The following is an 18,578-nucleotide window of genomic DNA, read 5'->3' as shown; positions in this document are numbered from 1 at the left end:
TACTAGTTACATATTGAAATAAGCAGAGGAATGAAACAGGAAAACTCTGAACCAGTACTGGAAATTAGAAAATGTCGACTAGTTCTCCCTGCTCCAGAAAAAAAAACAAAAACAAAAACAAACAAACAAAAAACTATTCATAGGAGTTAACTCTAACCTCAACGATTATCTTTAATTTTGAATGGTGAGAGATAAAATATTAAAATATTTGTCCATGCAGATGAGCGGGCATTTATTTAAAGGCAGGAAAGTGGAGGTCTTTTAAAGAATAAAATTATTTGTAAAAATATAGGGAAAATATGATAAGTTTGATCAAATTAAAGTATTAAAAACGTAATATAAGATAAATGACGAATTGGATGAATATTCACAACATATAAATTGTATGCTTAATTTATAAAGAATTCATACAAATCAGTAAAAAGATGACTTTAATTTGACAAATATTTATTAATGAATGTCTATCTTATGACAACCACTGTACTGTTAATTAAAGTAAATTATATGTAAATCATGGAGTATATGAAATATTTATCTAATAGGCAGATTCTAGTAAACACATTCATGCTTTCCTCAGCTGTTTGTGCTTTCTCCTTATTTAGACAAAATTTGTGGAATTTAAGAGAATGTATGTTATGATTCCTTCATAATAGGCATTTGGTTTGATTTCTCATTAAAATAGAACTTTTATCATACCAAGCCATACTAAAGAGAATGTAACAAGAATAGTCATCACTACTTACAAATTACTTATTATGGGCTAAGAAATATGTAAAATTCAAGGAAAAACTTGAGAGGATGTACTTTGTTGTATTTTGTTGCATTTAACTGACAAGCCCAAAATATTTCTCCCCTACTCAACAGAAATTTTAAAATTCAGCAATATAGTAAATACCTCCTAGAAAGGACATTCATATAAAACAAAAACATTAGGCAAATTATAAATATAAAACCGATGTCATTTATTGCTGGCATTCTATAATATATAACAAGTATCAAAAGGCAAAAATTTTAAAAAAAACTGTTAAGATTTGCACAGCAAATACTCTTTTGGGGAACCAACAGGTTTTCTTTTACATACTCTCTGGCCAAATTTACAGCATTATTATTCAGTGGGACACACAGAAGCATGTTAAAGTATAAGGTAAATAAGCCTCTGTAATGTGTTCATATGGACAATAGTTATTATTTTTAAACAAAAGAAAATCCATATGTGAAAAAGTGAGCCTTGGATAAAAAATCAATCCAGCTATTCCCTGAAAAAAATAGCATTTGTGCTACAAAAGACCTCCAAAATTTAATGGATGAAAACTTTTTGTAATGGTAGCAACTCCAAATCTGTACTATGCATAAAACTCTAACAAAGCATCTAATACCCTGCCTGTTGTTAGCTCTGTGATTGTTACTATGGATAAAGCCAAGATAAGTAGCCATTAGTGTCAGAGAACTCAGATTCTCTACTAGCAAATTAAATAAATTTAAATATACAGAATTCTGCTAATTCTAGTCCTAAATAATCACAGTTTAATTTTTATTTAGAATCCCTTATTTTTTATTTTTTATGCCTGCAGCACCTGGTCTTCCTAGGTGGTCTCCCATCTAAGTACTAACCAGACCCGACCTGCTTAGCTTCCGAGATCAGACACCAGCCTTGTTCAGGGTGGCATGGCCATAGACCATGGACTGTGGCTCCACTGTGGTGTGAACCAAGGACTTTCTGTGTGTAAAGCAGATGTGTTAATTGCTACACTATGGAACAATGTCCTGTGATTCTTTTTTAATGTATAAAATTTGCTTTCTTCTGATTATGAAAATAATACATCTCTGGAGGGTTTAAAACATGGCAAGTATTCATTTACAATCTTTCCATTGATATATAAAATCTGTATCTCTTCTCCTTGAATCTGGGTGGATTGTGACCAACAGAGTGTGGCAGAAGTAAACTATGTTTCTTCCAGAGTTAGATCATAGAAAGTCACATAGTTTCCTCCTTACTTTCTGAAAAACTTGCTCTTGAATCTCTAAGCTACCATATAAGAAGTCTAACTTTAGATAGCCATGCTGTAAGGAAGCCCAGGCCATACAAAGGCTCTCCAATTAATGACCCAGCTAAGGCCAATCTTACAGTCATCCCAGGTCAGGCATGAGATATGTGAAGCCTCCAGCTCATTGAACAACCCTCAGGCGCTTATGTCTTCTCAGCTAAGGTCATAAACATGGAGGAGCAGAATTGAGCCATCTCTGCTGTGTCTTGCCTTGATTTCTGAACTAAGGATCCATGAGAATAATAAAATGATTCTTGTAATGCAGGACCAGGTTTAGGGTAGTTTGTTAAGCCTCAATAGATAGTTGGAACATTTCAAAGTAAAAAATTAGAAAATAAAGTAAAGGAATAAATGACAATTTAATAACCTATAGCACTACCATATAATCACTATTATCATTTATGTCTGTATTTTCCTCTATTCTTTTTCCTATATATGGTCCTTTATAAAACTATATAGAGCACAGACTAGCACAGCAAAGCAAACTTGTGTTTGCATACTGATGGCCACTTCTACATTTGGGACATGTTTCTTAACCTCTTAAGCTGTTTCCCCCCCACCCCTTGTAAAATGAAGATAATAATAGTATCACTCTCATAGTTATTGTGAGAATTCAATAATGTAATGCATTTAACATAATGCTTGCCACACAATTTTTATTATCAATTATTATGTAGAGAATTGAGCTCATACTATATATAAAGGTATGCAATCTCTCTTTTTCATTTAATATAAAATCATGAGCATTTCCCCACATGTAGCAGATGCAGAAAGGTGCCACGCAGATCTCCCTTCAAGAAGAGTGTACCAAGGATATGGTTAGCTGGCAGCCTCCTTCAGCTAGCTCTTTTAGGATCTACTGCAGCTTTAGAGCTGGGATTTGCTACTTTTTAGGATGGCCTCCTGTTAGTGACTGAAAAAGGTGGTGGTAAAAGGGTCTAGCCATTTCTGCACAATGTGACACTCTTCTAACAGGCAATTTTTGCTCTAGAGCTCATATTGGGCTGGCAGAGATTTTAGTAAGTCTGTACTGTGGTCTGACAGCTTCCTCGCCCACTTCTGCATCCTTCCTTCTCCTCTCACAGGTGTCACTTCCACATAAACTTTTTGCACTCCTAAATTCCTTTAAGAGTCTGCTTTTCAAGAACTTAACTGGCATACCATATCATAAAATATGTTTCTTTAATGCACATTAAATTGAAGCTGAACTGGGATTTTAATGTAGGTCTTCTGACTTTGAATCCTATGCTCTTCTCAATACGAAATGTTATCTCTCACCCCTCAAATACCCTACTAGTCCCAATTTGTTGCTTTTCACATGTAAGCCCTATGCGCTCTGGATCTGTGAAAAAGAGATTTAATACCTGTTGTACCTAATAGGGTTGTAATAAGGATCAAATGGTATTATTTACGTGCAAATGTTTATAACGTTGAGATCCTTACAAGTTTATATATTTATATTAAACATATCACCCACAAGAATGACCTTTCTCTATAAAAATATTCACCTTACATCTCAGTCTACTCTGTCCCCAAAAGTATTTAATCATAAAATACCTCAATTTCTTCACCTGTAAGATTTGGGCTAAATTGTGTTCTGTAATATCCTAAGCAACTCTAGTACTCTGATGTTCCCTGAAGTGTCACATCAAGCTCTGAGGCAGAGCTGAACTTAGTTTGGAAAGAAGACTGAGTTTCTGCATGTGGAAATAGAGATATATAAATAAATATTTTAATAATGTCCTTATCTAAGTAGTTTTCTTCATTGACCCAATTTACCCAGCACAGCAATTGTCACAGCCTGTTTGTGTTTGTAAGGGAAAAAGGAATAAAAGCTATTTTGTAGCCTTAAAAGAATATTAAGGTTTCTTTTAGGACAAGGGAGTATGCAGGCCTTTAATATGAAATACATTTAGTTCCAGGCATTAAAATTTAATGGACTAGAGCTGCCTCGTGTGTCATAGACATCTCCAATGAAAGGATCCATTAATCAGTATAAAAATAACTGCTCGTGAAGGTTCACACCTACATATGCCTCTTGTTGAAATAATTCTGAATTTATCTTCAAAAAAGATATCAATTATTAAAGGTTTCAGTGTGGTGGAAATATCTGATTTTCCTTGAAATTTTGAAAAAAAGAAAGAAAAAAGAGAAGGAAAACACTCTTAGATTGAGTACCTGTACTCTTTCAACAGTAAAGTCTCTAAATTTGCTTTTGACCTATTTTTTTCTCAACACCACTGCTGACCCTTCTTCTATTACCTGGTTTCCCATAATCACTTTCTTCCTGTGGGCTGCTTCCAATTAGTCTCTGAATATACTTATTCTCTCATTCAGTAATATAGTGATGATTTAATGGGGAAGAGCTAATCAGAATCTCTGGGAGTTTGGAAAATGCAAATATATGCTGATTGAAAAACATATTAAATATTATAATTTCTTTAATTTATTTTCACTTATATTTTATTTATTTTAAAAATAAAAAAATTAAACACTGAATTTTATATGTATACAAAAGGACAAGACTTCAAGAAGACTGAAAAACACTGTTGTAGAAATCTCTGTGATCCTGCCACTCCTCAAGTTACTGCCCAATCTTTGCCTTATATAAGAGAAATCAATATTAATTTCCTTAACTCCATTTATTTTCAATCCATTTTTATACTTTCTATTCCCACAAATTTATTAACATATCCCTAAAAGAGATATCTGAAACTTCTTGATTTCCAATTTTAATGCCCAGTACAGGAAAATATGTTGCCCAATGTCAATGTGATTCTTCCTCTTTTCAAGTACTTTTCTTTTTCGTAGTCACTATGGAATTAAAACTTCATTTATTTATTTGTGGTACATATTTACTGATGAATATACACCAGGAATTGTTTGTAAGGGCTCAGAATAAGATAACAAACAATTTAGATCCAGTCTGTGCCTTGATGGTGCTCATAACTCTTATCAGAGATTACAAACAGGTGACAAGGGGAAAAGATGTGTATGGTTTGCCCTGCACAGTATTTACAACTAAAACTTTGAATTAAATGCCAACATTTAAATATCAGGAAACTTTACATAATTTATGATTCTCTGAAATTTTGGGCAATACTGAGCTTACACTGATCTCTACATAGCAATGATTAACTGGAGCTGAATATTGACTACTCCCTTTACATAGGGTATAAATTCTCCAATTTGCCACTCCTTGTATTTCAAAAACATTGAGTCTTTGAGTGTTAGTTAACTTTGCCACGTTAGTTAACATATTCATTCATTTGTTACCCATCTCATTCCCAAAGATTTGTGAGATTGTGCCACCTAATCTAGAAAAAGATGGAGAGAAATAATCGGTAATAAAATCTAGATTCAGTCAGAGTATGATAAAGTAAGTACAGAGTGCTAAATGAGTATATTGAAGGGGCACCTAATTCACACTTGGGAGGGGTTGGGGGAGCTTCTCCAGGAATAGTGCTGTCTAATATAAGAACTGAAGGATAAATTAAGATCTTCAGTTAGCATCCTATTAGCTTTTTAGGGAGAACATGTTAATTAACAAAAAGATTATGAAATATTTGGTTACTAAGAAGAAATGTGAGTATAGAAAAAATCCATCTTAATGATTGCTCTACTTTGTGGGTAAAAATGTTCTCTAGTTCCTTAAAGTGAGGATTAAGTATTAAACAGTGTTTTAAAGCTGCAATTAACTGGAAACTGAGAATAAAAGTATGCAAAAAGCAAAATTCCTTTTTATTGAAAATTTTGGTTTTTTCTTCAAAGAATTTTTTATTATTATCTTGACAAATTCCCACTTGGGGAAAATGCAGTTTTTAATCAGGAAACTGTTTGTTCAAATAAAAAAGATACTTAGATTTGAAAAATATCAATTTGCATTGTCTTCTAAATTAGGGGTTCTCAACTGCAAATAGTTTTGTCCGCCAGGGGCGATGTCTGGAGACATTTTTGGTGTCACAATTTGAGAAAGGAGAAGTGGCCGCTGGCATCTAGAAAACAAATGCCAGGAATGCTGCTAAATATCTTACAATACACAGGACAGCTCCCCAAAACAAGGAATTATCGAATCTAAAATGACAGTAGTGTCGAGGCAGAGAAATTTTGATCTAACTAGACAGAGGATTCAGAAACTATGAACCACATGTTTTGGGTCCTGGACTTTAGAATAATTGAAAAAAAATCTTAACTTTATGCTAAGGAAGAAAAAAAATCAGAAAAAAAAAAAAGATACATTTTTTCAGGCTATGAATCACCATGAAAAAAATCCCACAGTTTTCTGAAAGTCATGGTTGTGTAGCAATAAGGACCTAGATCTAGTTAGGTCAGACGAACATAGTTTTGAACTAAAATATTCCCCTCTTCCATGTCCTTCCCTTTGTAAAAAATATATAAAATGACTTATTCTGAATGATGAGAATAAGATTTTGCTAGAAATCTGTAGGATGGAATAAATAACCATTTGACATCTGCTTTTATCATATAAAATAACTAAAAAAGTTGACTAATCAAAATGCTACTTTTCATTCACTAAAGAAATTGTATTAAGTGGTTTGTCTGTGTATTAAAGAAGAGGTATATAGGACTTTAAATTAGATGATCTAATAAGCTTTTGTTCCTCAACATTCTTATTTAAGATCCTAGAAACTACATATATTTCATTTTTTCTCCCACAAAGTCTTGTCTTTCATTTTAGGAGTAGAATTTAGATACCATCCAAAGGAGTATGCCCCAAAATGGCATGCAAATATGACAGAAATCTTCTAAGAAAATACATTAGGATATAAGAAGAAAATGTTATAAATTCTATTTAACTTTATTTATATAAAGATAATAAAATTTTACTAATATTTAACATAAAAGCTTGCACTGGTGGTCTCAGTTCATGTATCAGTTAGTCATGTGTCTTATATAGCACCATAATATAATAAAAACTTAGAATTCCAAATGGAGACAAGTTGAGAGTTGCCCCTCACTCTTTTTTTTTTGCACTTAGTAAATGAGTATGCATTATAACTTATGTGAGCCAAATTAAGTGTATTTATGAATTTTAATATTTAATTTTAACTGAACTGACCCTTAAAAATTCTTTAAAATATTCCTGCGACAAAACCACAGATCAAATATATTTTACTAATGTTAGAAAAAGAAAAGAAAAATGTCAGAGATGGTATTTTTCTTTTTACTAATCTGAGCTTTTTGTAAGCCAAATTTATGACAGGTAAAATTAATGACAATCTAATCATATTAGAAAATAAATTTGTCAAAATATTTTGATGTTATCAAGATGGATATTCGAAATATGGATTTATATCCACAAATTTTAACACTGTTTGCCAAAGAGTATTTTGCTTTGAAATATTTACTGATGATTTTTGTTCATGGTTATTTATAATTTATAAACAGATATATATATATGTTAGGGTGCATGGCACATGATAAAAAATATTTGGGGTCCATTGATCTAATTATGCACTTCACTGCTTTGATGTTAGGATTATATATTCTCATCTCTTTTAGAATGAATTAATCCAGAAGACATAGTTCTTTTTTTTTTGTTTGTCTGTGTAAAATGGCTGACCCATTAGGTCTCCAATAAATATTTGTTGAAATTAAAGTTCATCATAATAGTTAACTTTTACTGAGTATTATGTGCTAGGTATACTGCTAAATACTGCATATAGTCTGTCTTTTTTGAAACTGTAAACTATTCAATAAAATAGGCAATCCTATTTGCTCCAATTCAGAGACAGAAGAAAAGAGTTATTTGTCTAAAAATAGACAGTTATTAAGTCTCAGAATTGAGATATAAACACAAGTAGTCTAACTTCTAAACTGACAGTCTTTATTAAGGTATATTACATTGATAAAAATTAAATATTTTTTGAGCTAATGTTTGGATACATGTTAATTACTCTAGAGTATTTACCAAGGATCTTTTATAGATCTTATACAAGGAGTAATCAAAGAAAATGACTTACTTCCAATATTTAAAGTTCACAAACCAATATGTAAAATATCCAAATATATAAGTAATTAAAAATGCTGTAATAAAAAAGGATGTGAGTTTGTAATTGAAAATCGAAAGAGAATACAATAAAATCTGCTTGGGAGTTCAAGAAGCTCAAGAAGTTTCAATTTTTCTTGGTTTTAAATAAGTAATAATTTCATATCAGAAAAAGAAATTTAGAAAAATAAGCAGAAGAAATAACAAGAATAAAAACAATAAAGTATGAATGTGCTTGACCTAAAGAATGAAGTACTCTAGAACAGCACTTTTCAAACTTTCGCCTACAAACCTGTCAGCTGGGACTTAAAAACCAAAAAAAGCACATTCTATTGTGTAGAAATGGGGTAGGGGGTAAGATTCTGCATTCATAAAAATCTCTACCTTGAGGCAGAGCCTGCTGATCTTCTGACATTGATTTGAACTGCAAGTCTTGAACATGATCCTTGACATATAGTCTTAGACTGCTTATATCAAAACTGCCTAGTCTGTTTGTTAAAAACTTAGATACCCAGTCTATCCTACATATACCAACTAGTTTGGTAAAGAGTTTGCCATGTTTTTATAAAATTAAACATGCACTTATGATGTGACCCAGCAATTCCACTCCTAGATATTGCCCAAGAGTAATAAAAACATTCGTTCAAATGAAGATCTATAAATGAATGCTAATAGCAGCTTATTTATAATGTCAAAAACTGGAAACAACCCAGACGTCTGTCAACAGATGAATGATTAAACAAATTGTGGTATATCCATAGACGAGAATATAACTCCACAATAAAAGAAATAAATTACTGAACACACAGCAATAGCATTATAATAAGTGGGAGAAACCATATATATTTTCTAAAAAAATACTTAATAAATTACATTTGTATTAAATTCTAGAAAGAGAAAAACTACAGTCATAGAAAACACATCTGAAGTTTCCAGAAGCTAGGTTAGATGGAGGAGGAAACTGACTGCAAAAGGGTATGAGGGAACTTTTGTGTATGATAGAAAAGTCCTTATATCATAATTATGATGATGGTACATGACTATCCACATCTTCGAAAGTTATCAAATTGTATACTTGAAACTGTGAATTTTATTGTGCACAAATTATACCTTAATAAATCTAATCTCTATTTTTTTTTTTAAAAAAACTACAAAAAAAAAGTAAGTTTTAACCTACAATATACTAAACGTACTTAATGAAATGTCACTTCATTTTAGTTTTTCTTCTGAAACTACTTTTTTTTTTTTTTTTTAAAAAAAAACTACAAAAAAAAACAAAAAAAAAAAAAAAAAAGAAGAAGAACTAAACATCTGTTCCATTCTTACTGATGATGTTATCACTGATAAAAAATACGCAGCCTTGAGGCAGGTCCAGCATGCCAGAGTGTGTAACTGAAAGAGCTGTGGATGTGGCCAATAAAAAGATGTGAAAATTACATTGTTCATTTTGTGAGTGTTAAGGACAAAATGAAGCTCCATTGCGATTTTTATGAAAATCTAAAGAAATACATAAAAATAACTTTCGTATGTATCAAAAAAATATTAAGATTGAGAAAAGCCATGAAAAGCTTTGTATGTATGATACATGTTTTGTATGTATCAAAAAAATATTAAGATTGAGAAAAGCCATGAAAAGCAAGGTAACTCCTTCAGATTAAAGGAGAGTACAGAGATAAGAAAACTAAATCTGTGTCATTCTAGATTGAATCCTAACTAAAAAAAATCAAAAGACAAATAAATGACACTATTGGAACAATTGGTCAAATTTGAAATTAGACTATAGATTAGATAATAGTATTGTATCAGTATAAAACTTTTTCTGATTTTGATAATTATATTGTGATTATATTGGTGAATTTCCTTTTTCTTAGGAAAAAAGATTGGAGTTTTTAGTAACAATGGGGCAATGTTGTCTTCAATTTACTTTCAAAGGTTTCGGGGGAAAAAAAAAACAGAATGATAAGAGAGATGAGACAAAATGCAAACAATTAGTAAATCTGGATAAAGTGTATATAGAAATTTCTTGTACTATTCTGGCAATAATGTTATTTTTGTTTGAAATAACATTAAAATATATAGAGAAAGGGAACTGGAGCCCCAAATGAATTGTATACCTATTGCAGTAGTTCAGGGAAGGGATAATTAGAACTAGATTTAATACAATGGTAGTTAAATGGCTATTTTATATTGTTTCTGTGCTTAAAGCAGAATGATAAATTAAATTTGTTTTTTGCCTTTTTTAAGGCAAAGTAATCATGCATCCTAGTATGGCCTTTTAAGAATTATTGCCTATCTTGTATCCCAAGATTCTAAATTTATTTAAACTTGTTCTAAAAAAGTTATAGTCCACAAATTCTTCTGTAAAATATAAGAAAACAGAAGAAATAGAGCAAAGGGAACTCTAAAAATAGAAATTTAATGTTGATAAACAGAGGTGAAAGAAATATATTCTCTAAAGATTATAGCACTAATTCAGAACCTGTTTGTGTGGTTATGTCATGCTAAATCTTATGAAAATGAACTATTATTAAAAAAAAAAATCTCCTAGTCAGATTCGGAATTCATGGTTTCACACACTGCCTTGACTATCCATCGGGTTTTTATTCCTTGGAGTTCTTTTACTTTCACCTTCTGCCATTTAGCAGAAAAGCCAGCATCAGACACTTTCCTACACTTTCAATTCGGACTCCATTCAAGTTTTACAGAATGGTTAGTAGGTATTAAAGTTTTCCCAGAAGGAACCAGAAAAATTGACTAAGCATTGACTGATCTTGAAATAGGATGAACATTAGAACATTTGCACCATGAATCACAGGAATGTGTGAATCTGAATCATGGAAAAATAAGGCTCCTTTTGTAACAGTGAAATTCTCTAAATGTTGGGAAAGGGATGTAGTACAAAGTGATCCTGACATGAGCAAACAGCTGCCCCCCACATCTGCATATCCAGAACTGAAACAAAATCCTCTCAGATTCACATGAAATTAAAAAAGAACGAAATATGGAATATAACAAGGAAAGTCTGGGAGTATGAGGCAACTGTACTTGATTCTAAACATTATTCTGGATATCTAGACATTAACTAAATATCTAACTTTAAATTTCAGTTTTTCTGTAAAAAAAAAACCTAATATATACCTCACTAGGTTATTTTAATAATTAAGAAATAATGCCTATAAAACCTAGTGTTACATGTAGCTCATAATAAATACAGATACTTAGAAACTTATTATGATCAGAGAATGAACAATTTACATATATTTAATTTATATGTTATATAAATTTATAGTATGGCAATCTCAAAGATGTTTCTCAGCACTGAGTATGCCAATTTTCCAATCCACTTTTCTCTTTACTTTCTGAACAGGTAATAATAATATTTACTCATAGGGTGCTTCTGAGAATTAAATCAGTTAAACATAGAAAGCCTTAAAAAGAGTATGTATCTGGTGAACAGATGATAATTGCTGAATAAAGAGAAAGAAACTCATTCAGTAATATGATGTTCTAGTCACGGTGAATGTTTTCCATGATTAATAATATGCCAAAAAAAAAAAAAAAAAGAAGAAGAAGTGTAAAGATGCACATCATCTTTGATTCTAATACAGTATTTATGGAAACAAAAATGTACCTTGTAAACTGCCAAGTGCAAGGCTGTAAATCCATTTCTTGTCAGTCGAGATGGGCGGAGCCCTTTTAACATAAGGGTTCTAATATGAGACTTGTTGCCTTAAAGAGAAATGCGAAAAAAAGATTAAATTGTTGAGAGAGTTGAAAAAATGACTTTAAAAATCTCTCTTTGACTTAACGATAAATGTCATACTGATATATGAAAATAGCAGATCGCTGTTCTGCAGGTCATTTGTGAAGTTTCCTATTAATTGATAGTCTTAGTGAATATTTCTATTACACTTATAAAACTTTGTATCAAAGCTGTGTATTTTAATGTATTTGTGTTACTTATTTTTATTTAGTGCTCTCATCATAAGATGGTTTTAAAACAAAAACATGAAAAAAATTTAATAAACTACTAGGAAAAAAAGCTTAGATGAAAATCTAATTGTACATGACTCTTCAGAACACCATGAGCAGTAGAGCTTATTTAGATCAGAGAAAACTGGAGGAAATGACTAAGGTTGGGAAGGCACATTTAAATTTGGGAGGAAGATCTTTTAAGTAGTCTGATTAATTTGTTTGACAGGCATGGGTAAGGAATATGGTGAGAGTCGATACCTACACATTAGTGTTCTATTTAAAAAATTGAGTTCAATGAATACAAGTTTGCATTAACAAAACAAATATTCACTATTAATTCACTAATTAAATAAACGTATTGAGTATGTGTTTGAGATACATTAATAAACAAAACAGAACAAAATATGAGCCAAATTAAACCGTTAATCTTCCCTTCGAGCAATCTTTCCTTTGATAGTTTATCCTTGGATTTTATTACTTTCCATATATCTTACTGAAGATTGTGAAGCAATTGCTTGATGATATTTTGGGAAATGCTTTACGTACTTCTAAATTTAACCTAATCCCTCACTAGCACGTCCAATACTAAAAAATGTTTTTTGGATTTCCAAACTAAGTGACTTTGTTCAGGGTAGAAACACAATGAAACTAAATTCAGATCTAAATCAATTAAAGTATCTGCCTGGTAGTTACTATTTCAACTGAAGGTTATCAAGTTGTAGGGGCAAAACAAAAGAGAAAATTTAGTATAAATAGAATTCTCTTGTAGACTATTTAGCAGCTCAAATCACTGTATAAAACTAATTACTAAGTATTGAGTTTCAAGCACTCACCTCCACAAATGCAACATAAATGAAGCAGAGACAGTCCATTTTCTGTGCGGTAATTTAAATTGACTTGACTGAAGGCATCATCAGAGCTGAAAAAAAATATTTTACAGATGATAACAAACTTTACCTTTCAGTTTATTATTTTTCATTTGAAAAATTATAAAAAGGGATCCTGATATTATAAATTCAGAAATGTATCTTTTTAAGGATTCTTTTGTACCTAAAAATGAATTTTGAATATACCTTTATATGAAGAATAATTAAAATCAAGAGAAAATAATATTGAAAGCTTGAGAGACCATGTTTAAATTAAACACTTTCATGCACAGTTCTGTGTTCTATGAATAATTTGAATTTTTCAAGGCACCTTGATTAATTAAAATTTATGTATATATAGAAAACATATACATTTGAAAATAAACTCTTCTCCTTCACACTTAGAGTTTCACACCACATTTATGGAGAAATTCAAGAAATTCACTCCAAAAAGAAAAAAAAAAAGGTAGCATTTGATAAAGAGATAGATAAAGGAATACAGTCGCAATGTATTACAAATTCTGCCTGAAGCAAAGGTACCTTGTGCTCTGACTGGGTCAGATTCCACAGATAAAGAAAGTCTAAACTCTGATAGCGTACTATGATACAGTCAGTCTCAGGTGAGAGGGGAAGTAGTGTTAGTGATTCAATTAATGACATCTTTGCCTTTGTTCGAACAAAGACCATTGCCCCAGAAGGGCCCTGGAGAGCTATAGGTAGCCTTTGAAAAAGAATGTAAAGCTAAAATTATTGACCTCTTGAGGTCGTTGGTACTCCCAGGACATTTTTTAGTAGAAATGAGATCATATCCTTGGCCTCCTAGGTCAGTTTCAAGCTGCCTTCTGCTTATTTAAATCTCTAGCAGCTTTAGTGAGATAGCACAATCTTTGGTTAGTGAGCTGTCCGTATCATTGTAAAGTACTTACATTTGAAAGGTACTATAAATTCAGAATATTATCATCAAGGCACCCAGTTAAGAACTTCAAAAGCTATTGGAATTTTAAAATAGGAAAAGAAAAGGTGCTGTTCTCCAGGGTACTGCTAAAAAGAGTTTCTAAATCTAAGGACATTGAAGGATCTCAGTGAAATGCTTTAATTAGCAAAGGCAAGCCCTGTGGTTTTTTCCTAGACATGAGAATACTCCAGAACCTTCCTATCCTCCTAACTTTTTTGCTTTCTATGTTTAACTTTCCAGCAGCACAGTCCACAGACAAGCTTACTTATATTGAGAAACACACCTCAACTTGCTTTGAAATGCCATTTGTAGAAGTAAAATAAACTCTAATGATTTTTTTTTTAATGTTAGTAATGTAATATAGCAAGGAGTCTAGGATTTCATGAAAAATAGTAGACAATTAAACTCACTTCTGTCTGCACTTCCCCCAGCTCAATAAATGATGCAAAATACACACGTATATATTCTGATGAAAACACCACTGTTTTAAATGTCTACCTAAAAAGCCTAATTATAAATGGCATAGCTATTTTATATAAATGTGGTAACTTCACAAAATAACATGATTCTTGGAAATGTGTGGCCTTTTGCTGAGCCAGACCTCCAAACTCTCAGAGCTAGTTGTTTTACAGAGATCTTGGAGAAATTAAACTCAATAGGTAGTACTAAACAAAGTGTACTTAGAGGCTGACACTTGGAAATGCATTCACAGAGGTATTCTCTGTGGTTATATTTCAAATAGTACAGATTTTCTGAAGAGCGAAACATTGCTTTTAAAGCTGGCTGGATTGGAATTTTCTCTTCAAGTTTGTAGGACATCAGTCAGATTTCTTAAAAAGAAAGAAAGCTGTGACTAGCAGTTGAGGATGTTGATTGGCAATGATTCCAAAGCTGTGAGCGCTTTGGCTTTTCTTCCTTGGTTTTTCCATTATCCAGCAAATGAAACATAAGATCATAAGACAAAAAACAAAGTATTGGGGTTAAATGTTACATCTGTTAAATGCAGAGAACTACATAAACTTCAGCCTAAGAGAAAAACAGGGAATGAAGTACCTTTTTTTGAGCTAACTATAATGAACTTTATATGAAAAAAGAAAAAGCTTGAGAGCTCTTCTGTAACAATAAATCCTTGAGAAAATTAGTTTTTCGATGTTTACTTCTAATATTATATAGCAATATCTGCCATATTTGAATGTTCTAAAAGTGGAAAAACTAATTTCATCAGTAAAGGTAATTCTTAAATCTTGGCCCTTATAGTTACACCAGAATCAAAACCTTTTCCTATTTCTGCCTTTTAAGAAGGTTGGGTTTTTTTTTTCTTCCAATTTGGGCAAGTTATTTAATCTCAAGTCTCAATTTCATCATTTGAAAATTATTAAAATAATACATATGACATTGTGTTAAAAAATACATGAGGTTAAGTGCTTATTACAGTATCTGGCATATAATGTTATCAATAAAAGGTTATATTATTGTTATTACTATTATTATCAAGTTCACTGAGAATATACAACTTTCTTTTTTCAGTTGAACACTTGGGAGAATTTTAGCACAATTTTCAGAACAAGTTTGACCTTCAACATCTCACATTCGACACGTAAAATTTCCTGATTTGGACAATCAATTCTATAGACATAACTATTTTATGCTCACAGTGACTCTCAGTCAGGCTCCTATAGAAAATGTCTGACTTTGTCTTCACATTTTTAAAAATGGTCACCAAGTTCATTGTTGTGACACCCAGCACTTATCAGTGATTCAGAGCAACTTACTATTAAAAAAAAAAAAATTCAAATAAAGAAAAAGATTGTGCTGAAGTTTATTTAATTAAGAAGGCAGACTCAATTGCTTTCTTAATTATCTAACTTTGATAACACATTCAATCAATCTGGCACAATACAGCTGAAGACCAACTGTGCGCTGCACCTCTGTTCTTAATACTTCAAATTGTTTTCAACAGTCTGCTTGATAGTATACATGATAGAAACTACTCACTAATTCCTTGATCCTTTAAGTGTATCTGTCTTGGGAAAATGCCTGCCAAATAGAATCCTGCAACTGACCTTAGCTTTAGTCCTGATCTCTACTGCCCTAATCTGCTTTGCAAAGAAAGTAAACACTGAATAAACAGAAAATATAACATGAGACAGTACATTGCTTTGTTTTAAAAAAGAATAACACGAAATGAATGTCTGTTGTTTACATAAATAAAATTGAAAGCATGGATTACAGTCATGACTTTTTATTCAACAATCATTTCTTAGCTCACTGAATCTTAAACTAGACTTGACCATTCTTAAGTGATTCAGTCTACAGTCCTAAAGAGCTCCTTGTTAAAACTGAGCTATTGCCTGTTGCTTTTGTTCTCTTCTTGAATTCTATCCTCCTTGAACTCATACAATTTCTATTAATGCCAACAAAATGAATCAACAGAGAATAGACTCCCACAATATTTAGCAGTCAAGTGCAATTTTAATAATACAATTTTTATCTTAACTTTAATAACTGGAATGTAATTTTTAAAATGAGAGTTACTTTGAAGCTATATTTGAATCCTGACTTTCACTTCCCATTAACTTCTAGTCAAATGTTTCTGTTTTGATTCATGCAATTAAAATATTCAAGATTTTAAAGCAATCATTCCTAGGGGATATTTCATTTTCTCTTCTTTTGCCTCTTCTAAAGTAACTGTGTATGTCAAATTCATGACCAATTGAGCATCACTATGTATTCTAATACATTATGCTCAATTTATTTTTTAATTCCCCCTTACATTTTTCATCACCTACCATGCCATACTGTGATTTAACATATACTAATGGGTTCATAGTACTTGTTGAGGCATGAATGAAGTTCTTACTTAAAATGAAGTCACTATTATAAATATATTTCTAACAGTAAATTCTATCCTTAATCATTAAAAATGGTAGTTCTGTACCCAAAGGTTACTTTCTTTCTTGTAACGTAATGAACTCTTTTCTTAGCCTTTACCTTTTATCCAGAAAAGTATGCATTTTATGATCCAATTAAACCTCTTTTTCATGACTTCATCCTTTCAAGACAATATCTGACATAACCACAAGTGGAAACTTATTAAATGTAACATTTGAACGGTTTGCAAACAAATAATACTTTACTGTCCAAAATATTCAGATAGACACATTTTCTAAAAAATTAATTCATTGGCTGAAACTTAGGGAAGGAAGGGCCAAGAAGATAAAAGAAGTAAAGATTTATTATGAATCATCTAGTTCCAAAATTGATAATTTAGGTTTCAAATGGCTGTTTGTAACTTCCTGTGTAGTTCTTTGTGGCTGCTACTAATTTTTCTACAAATAGAAACAGAAAAATCAATAAGATCTGTTCCCAAGATATAGCCTTAAGAAATATCTGAAATTGTATTTGTCTAATATTTCCCAGATCAAATCTGCAAACTAACAATATGAAGTGTATTCATTCATTCATTTATTCATGTAATGGACAATCATTGAGATTGTGGCAGATAGTGGCAGATAGAGCAAGAATAGCTAAGGTTGGTAAAATTGGAACAATAATAATTCTTGTCTCATAGTTATTGTTATTGTGAGGTTTAAATGGCTTAGACCTCATAAGACTTTTATAAATATTAGCTGCTATAATGATTATTTTTATTAAACCATTGATATTATTTTAGCTTTTTTTATTGTTTTGCTTTGCAGAGAGAGAGAGAGAGACTGAGAGAGACAAAGAGAGATTGAAATCAAGCTGCTTCATAAGGTTTTTACAAGATATTTCTGAAGAATTTTATTCAGAACTAGTTTTATCCAGACAAACAAGAAAAGAAGTAGAGATGTAGACAATCTTAAGGCAATGTGAATTCTCCTTTTGGTTTGAGGTCTTTCTGTTGTTGTTGCTGTCTGTTTTTTATTTAGTTGTGTGTGAATTAGCATGACATACTAACTGAATATGACAAATAATACTTTTATTCTATTTTAATTTGAAAAGATATCATTTACCCTGTCAATATCCTACTTAGCACCTTATTGGAGAATTTCACTTTTCTTAGATAAGGTCAGCTGAAATGTTTCTGAAGCTACTCTTTTATAATAGCTAAATTTTATATTTGGTTATAGTTCTGAAAAAGTAGATTTGGGGAAGATGTTGCATTTGGAGGATAAGTATAGCAGACTGTAGCTGGGCCCAGATAAACTTTTTAAGATGAAAATAAGAAAGGTACATCTGAGAAAACCTTCCATGGAATAGAGTACTCTTTTGACTATTTTTGTTTATTTATTAAACCTAATCAATTTCAAAGTGAGGTATTACCATTATAGGCCAAGACATATCTACTTAATGACAAAATAGATTAAAAATGAGAAACAATAGGGTTCTTTTGATTATGTTGATAAGTAATGGTATGGGAAAATTATAACTTCTCTGGAATATCCTCATAGAGATTTAAATTTCATTTACAGATTGAACAGATAAAAAAGTAAGCTTGACAATAAAATTAGCAAAACAGCTCTATAATGACTTAAAAACATATTGAAACAAAAAAAAAATTAATTGGAAACCTTTTAACTGTTGCATTAAAGAGCCATTATGTAAGTGTTTCATGGAAGCATACACGTATCACCAGAAAGTGGGAGCGGGGGGCATAAATACATTCTTTTACTCCCACACCTAGGAAGAGATCTAATACACAGGATATAGTAAAATTGTGAAGTGGCGTGTGAAAATGAAAATTT

The 18,578-nt window shown here is 31.4% G+C and overlaps 1 protein-coding gene across 1 annotated transcript in view; it reads right to left on the bottom strand.

Annotated features, from left to right (window-relative positions):
- The window catches only part of LOC102891957 (serine/threonine-protein kinase TNNI3K), a 259,759-nt gene that overhangs the window by 235,842 nt on the left and 5,339 nt on the right, over positions 1-18,578 (bottom strand). Inside the window, exons 3-4 of the mRNA XM_006919326.1 lie at positions 12,864-12,949; positions 11,687-11,784 (exon numbers count right to left, since the gene is read on the bottom strand). Of these exons, the coding sequence (XP_006919388.1) occupies positions 11,687-11,784; positions 12,864-12,949 (184 nt within the window). The remainder of the gene's footprint in view (positions 1-11,686; positions 11,785-12,863; positions 12,950-18,578) is intronic.

Source organism: Pteropus alecto, unplaced genomic scaffold (genome assembly GCF_000325575.1).
Source record: "Pteropus alecto unplaced genomic scaffold, ASM32557v1 scaffold25, whole genome shotgun sequence".
Taxonomy (NCBI): Eukaryota; Metazoa; Chordata; class Mammalia; order Chiroptera; family Pteropodidae; genus Pteropus; species Pteropus alecto.
This window is presented reverse-complemented; position numbering and strand designations above follow the sequence as displayed.